This window comes from Phaethon lepturus, unplaced genomic scaffold (genome assembly GCF_000687285.1).
Source record: "Phaethon lepturus isolate BGI_N335 unplaced genomic scaffold, ASM68728v1 scaffold16597, whole genome shotgun sequence".
Taxonomy (NCBI): Eukaryota; Metazoa; Chordata; class Aves; order Phaethontiformes; family Phaethontidae; genus Phaethon; species Phaethon lepturus.
Genome location: NW_010549948.1, coordinates 57,281 through 63,456, shown reverse-complemented (window position 1 = coordinate 63,456; position 6,176 = coordinate 57,281). Strand labels below are relative to the sequence as shown.

At 39.5% G+C, this 6,176-nt stretch overlaps 1 protein-coding gene across 1 annotated transcript in view; it reads left to right on the top strand.

Moving 5' to 3' along the window:
- The window catches only part of TMEM206 (transmembrane protein 206), a 17,272-nt gene that overhangs the window by 2,035 nt on the left and 9,061 nt on the right, over positions 1-6,176 (top strand). The window contains exons 3-4 of the mRNA XM_010290414.1: positions 1,737-1,891; positions 3,418-3,560. Coding sequence (XP_010288716.1) covers positions 1,737-1,891; positions 3,418-3,560 — 298 coding nt within the window. The remainder of the gene's footprint in view (positions 1-1,736; positions 1,892-3,417; positions 3,561-6,176) is intronic.

The window sequence follows — 6,176 nt, the reverse complement described above, 5'->3', positions numbered from 1 at the left end:
AGGGAAAGAAGAGAATTCCTTATGGAAGTAATCCCAAAACTGTATTTTTCAAAAGGCTGTCACGAAGGATGTGTATCAGGACCTCAGTGCTGCACTGGACAGTGAGATGCTGTTGACAGTAAAGAAGGTGAATTTCTCAAACCAACCACAAAATAATGACAATGCCACTTTCTGCTTCTGTTCAATATTGTTTACAACTTGGTATTACATCAGTAGACAATGAAAATGTGATGTGACTGCAGGGAACAATGTTGGCATGAAAATGCAGTGTGGCATCAGGAAACTTGCCGTTTGCAGGAGGAATTACTCCATAGATGCATTTTTGAATAGTGAGTTCTATCTTTTTTTTTTTAATTATCCAGTAACCTTTCATAAATAGAGCTGCGGTAACAAACGTGGCTCAGTCTTATGTCAGTTTCCAGTTTAAAAATAACACTTTTGTCTGAAGTGTTACCACATTTTACAAATAACCACTCCAGTAATTGTAGCTGAAAGGTGAGTGTTTCAAGTTATTGGCATATTCCTATGGTTGTTTCTGTGTATGGCCAGTTAGGCTCAGCTCTGTAAGTAGGTCCTGTTTGGACTGTGTGGATCTGACCATAAGAGTGGGCTTTTTTCTTCCGCACCCTCACCCCCCCTTTCTTCACATGAGCTTTTCATACAGCAACAGGAAGAAAATGTCATTTAAAGAAGTAGAGTAACATACATATAAATCCAAAAGTATTGTCAGGGATCCCTGCCAGATCAGAGAACCTAAATTAATGTAACCCTTTACTTCATTGCTCTAGTAAAGTGATGAGATGGCAAGTTGCAAGCATGGAGCACTGAAGAAAGGGATAAAGCATTTTTAGGCTGATATATGCTGGCTGCTTTGATGTCTCGCATTTTGGCGGTCAGGTCATCTCAGTTGTGTGAGTTAATCTTATCTAATAAATCATACTTTTTTTGGTAGTTTGTCTAGCTTGCTTCCAATAATAAATGTGGCATAACAGGATTTTTTGTTTTGGGCCTTGTATTTTGCTAGCCTTCTACAGCTGAGATGACAGAGGTTCTTTTAACACATGCTGTTGGTCTGAAACCGTAGGTTTATGGTATATATGAATTTCCATACAGCTGAAGTAGTAGCCTGCCTACCCAGTGATATAAGTAATAAGGGATGGTAACAGTACCTTTTTTGATGGCTTTGATTTTTATTGTGACATCGTATTCAGTGAACAGAAGATGCTAGATGGTCTGAAGAGAATCTTTTCACTTTTTTTAGATCAGGCCATGATCTTTGATCTGTCATGTATATGCATACATTATTCCCAATTAAAATTTGACGTGTTAAGTGATAATATCTGAAAACACGTACGTGCTGAAGCGCTACAAGACCCTTTTGGCTTCAGTAGTCTAATAACTTACTTTACGCATTCATTTCATTTGGGGAATGAGGGACTGATGTATTAGCTGCTGGCTTGTGGGAAGACTAGGGAAACTTAGTAGCTTCTGTGAACCTTGAATTGTTGTAACAGAACATGAATACTGATTTTTTTCAACACATCACAGGGGTTCTGTCCTGATGCAACTGGCACTGTTGTCCTGCTCCAGAAAAATGCTGAAGCATGTGGTTTAATTTGATTGTTTTGCTGGATCTTGAGGATAGCTCAGTATCCCGTTGGATTAAATCCCAGAATGAAAATCTATGTACTTGGGAAAGAAATCAGCTCTCTTCAATGTTTTTTCTCCCAAAACAGGTATTGCCTTTTACCCAGGCAAGGCTCGGCTGCTTAGCTGCAAGCATCATTACTATGATCACATTCCACCTCTGATAAATCCAGGTCAGCCAGGAGACATTGAGTGCACCACTCAGAGAATCAACTACACAGATCCTTTTACTAATCAAACTATGGTAATAATAATAATAGAACAAAGCTTATTCAGTGGGGGTTTTCTACTCGTAATGCATTGTATTTGAAAGGAAAAATATTTACTAAGTGCTGCAAAAAATCCTTGCTTTTAGTTTTTTTTCAAGCCCTCTGTCCTTTTGTTTTCAGAAATGTTCCAGTCAGTGTGTATATGTGTTATAGATGATGAGCTGTCATGTGGGTGTGTGCAGCGTGAAAACGTGAATGGGATAAAATAAGTGATTTTTCACAATGAAACTCCTGCTTCATTCCGCTCTTAAATGAACTGGCAAGCATACTCCTTGATATAGAATCTAGCTTTGATTGAAAGCAGTCGCAGTTATTCCATTAAAGCAGGATAGCTTATCTCTCTTTGTATGTTTGCTGGGAATTACATACTATTTTTGTCCCACTTGGAAAAATCTTAACTGGGCACCAAGCATTTCATTACACTGAAATGCTGTGAGCCAACAAGATGGGTACATTGAGTGATAGTCTGTCTTAAATTGCCCTTATGATGCCGGGAAACTAGCTTCTGTATAAAGAAATGTTCAAAAAATAAGGTATTAAATATTATCATTTGTATCTAAAGTGATTGCTCAGATTTTTTTTTAGGGAAACTAAGGATGAACAAACAAACTATCTAGGTACCTGTGTGGTCAGCTTTTTTCTTCTTCTTCTTCATATTTTGCCTTTTGTCTAGTCACCATTTCTTTCTGGGAAGCAGCTCCTTAGCGTATTTGAAAGTGATACTCTAGGTGTAAGTCTAATTTAATTTCTGCCATTAATATGCTCTGTTTGCATGTTTTAACAAACCAAGAACCTGCATTTTATGGTGCGTGGTAGATTCATTTAGATGCTTGCTGATCCAATAGGCTCTAGCCCTATGGTTGAATGGAGAGGCACTGAGGCAGGGACCTCTGAACCAGGTAGAGCCCTGATCAAATTGGCTGAGTCTTTTTGCAAGCAGCAGCTTGCTGTTTGATATAATGCCTGTGCTGTAAGTTGTATTCTGCCTGCTAGCATTTTTTGTTTGTGGGGTTTTTTTTCCTTTCAGCAGCTTTTTCCTTTCAGGTGCTGGGGGGCTGTGAAGCTGTTCCTCTTTCTCAAGGAGAAGCCTGATGTTCTCCACATCAGACTCTAAATTAACTTGTTCCATGTCAAGAACTGAAAGTTCTTAGACTTTATTGCTTAAAATGGTTTTGATTGTCCTTCTGCAGAATGCAGGTTGCAGGGCCTTGACTGGTAATTCCACATGAACCCAAAGGACTCTGATAGAACTGAAGCAGATTTCTTAGAAAAACACTAAATCTTGATGTAAAGACTTCATTTTAAAACTAAAAGGAGGGATTCAGTTGACGTTCTTGTTAGATATTTGAATAGATGTATATTTATGTCTTGGCTGCTACTGAGGACAAGAAAATCTTGGTGTGTATTAGATTTCTGTAGAGTATTAGTGACAGATGGCAAATTCATGAACCGGGAAAGAGGATTCCTTTGCTACTTTCATCATCTCTCTGTTTGCTTACAGAAATATGCTTTGGTTGTTCAAGGCCCTCGTGATGTGAAGAAAAAGGAACTGGTGTTTTTGCAGTTTCATTTAAATGGAACAGACCAAGATTTTAGTGCCATTGACTACCTTCTGTTTTCTTCTTTCCAAGAGTTCATCAATAGGTATGTAAAGGGATGAGCCTGTAACTGTATTGAACTTGCTACAGCAGTGCTAGTGAAAGCAGGACTTTTTTAGTAAAAATCAGGCAGGCTTTTATATTCTCATTATTTTTTTTTTCTAATGTTTGGGTTATGTTGATGCTCTTTCATGCCTTAGGTTACTAAACTTACTTTTTAGAAAATGAATCGAGGACTTTTTCAGTGACAAAAACTGCCCTTCAGTTTCTGTACCTTCTAACTTTAACAGGAGTGGAATTAATCTTGTCTTGAACTTTCTTGAAAGCAGCACCCTTTTTCCTGTCTTGTGAGAATAAATTCCATACTTAACTGTTTAATTTTTGCTTTAATTTAAATTCAAGTTCTGTTCTTCTCTCTGTGCTTCAGATTAAAAGCTAGACAAGAGAGATTAGTCACAGTGAGACCTAACAGAAAGCCTTAATTTGGTAATAGTCAGATGCTCAGTGAAAAAGGGGCAGGGAATAAAGGCCATATGCAGAACAAAATTAGGTGAGGGAGGGGAAGAGAAATAACAGATGTTATAGTAACAAAGCATTCTTGGAGGCTTGGAAGTTATCATACTGGTGCTTTTCAGATGGAGCAAAGACTGGCAGTGTTCAGTCACAGTACCTCTGGGTGGCCAAAGACCAATTATCTGAATTTACTTTTTACAAAGCTTTTCTACGTTAGTGAAGGAGAGATCTTAAGTCATTAAGTACTTTCTGCAACTGTACTAAAACACCTCATAAAATGCTAATGTTCTGGGTATTTTCGGCATGGATATTTTAGGGTGAGAAAATATCAGTTAAGATATCAGATGTAGATGTACATCTATCAGATGTAGAAGGTGCTACTTGTTCCTTCCGTGTTGTTTTTTCTCAGTTTTCATGGCTTGTGCTGCCGTTAGCAGTATGTACAGTGTACGGACCGATTCAGCAAGGTGCACAGCTGTTGCTGTGTTGTAAGACACAAGCACTGTCTGAGACCACCCCTTGTGAAAACACAGAGAAGAAGGCACAGTTGTGTTGCATCTCATTTCCAGCTCTGCGGAATGAGCCAACTTACCAAGACACAACTTGATCTATGCATACTCAAGCCTTGGAAGTTACATTTCTGTGCTCAGTGTTATCAATTTGCAGATAAGCCATTTTAGAGAGCTGTTTCTTCGCAAGTTAAAACATGTATGTCCTACTTAAGTTGGCAGTATTTCTGCAAGCAAGATGCAAATCTGCATGCTGCTGTCCCAAATGCTTGTGCCACATGTGCAAAGGCAGGTTAGATGTACAAAACAGCAATAAGCAGTATTGCAAAGGTCCTAGCTTCAAGGCTGTGTTTGTGCCAGTGTAGGTGAATCAGTAAGAATCACCTGTAAGCTGCCTGGGAGAAACCTGGATCGTGACCTCCTGCCTCCAGGCTTGCCAGGTCAAACCAGTTAGATGGCAGAATCGATTCCCGAAGAGATGGGGAAGTGTTGCTTTGTTCTGAGAGAAGCTGCATTGTCTTGGTGTTGGAAGGCACCAGAACCGAAGCTGGGAAAGTGAAGGCTGAGCCTGTGTTACGATCAGAGCAAAGTGAAAAGGTAGGAAATGGTGGTGTCTGCCTGGGGATGCATCCTTTGTGCCCCTTTGCAGCAGATAGTAGGAATGAGCGAAAACTGGTTTTGAACTAACCCGGATAATGGTACAATTGGCAAAGGTATATAGGCCTTTAAACTTAGTAGTAAATGATCTTCATGTGTAGGTGAAATACAGTAAGAGAACCAGTTGCGCACAGAGGCCAGTAGTGTCTCTTTTATAGCATCCTCCAAAGCTTGGTACAAATTGTATGGCTTGTCTTGCTCAGTAGTGTGTTTTGTTGTCCTGGTGTCCCAGGGCATGAACTGGGCAGGCTCAGGTCAGGTTCAAAGTTTGTTTTCTCCTGACTATGAAGTGCATGTGAAACTGCACGTATATGTGGAATGTACTTGTTCTGTCCAACTGCCAGCAGAAGAGAAAATAGAAATGATTTCTGGTTCATCAGCAGATGCTAAATTTAGTTGGTGGGAAGTCTGGACTAAGATATCTGTAGAAACTGTTGCGTGTCTTTCCATATAGCCTCTAAAAGCTTCAGTTACTTTCCACTTTTAACTGACTTTTCCTGACAAAGTGACAATATGCTAAAACTCCTAAGAGATCGTAATTACTTTTATTTTTTTGCCATGGCTGCAAACAGCTTAGGTTGGGCTGGGTGGGCAGACTGCTGTAAAATGTTGTGTGTAGGATATTTCATCATCTTAAGTCACAATCCAAAACTGCTTGAAATTGATGAGTCCTGCTGTATCTAGACCACAGTTTCTATGTAGACAGTATTATGCACAGCTCACTTGTGCTTTAAATAGCAATAATCGTATCAGTGAAGGCTGCTGCAAGCATCAGCCATAAGCAATAATAAAAATGGCATCTAGAGACTAGTGTCTTTAAGAGTTTTTTGAGGCATAGCAAGTGGTAAGGACTCAAGTAAGGTCCAGTTGTTTCTGTCAAGGGTTTTATTCTCTGCAGCTCTTCTGTTAAAATTGGATCGATAGACTACATGAAACTGGCACTGCTTGCTAGTTTTGTTCTGGCCTTCACGGAACACTGCTGA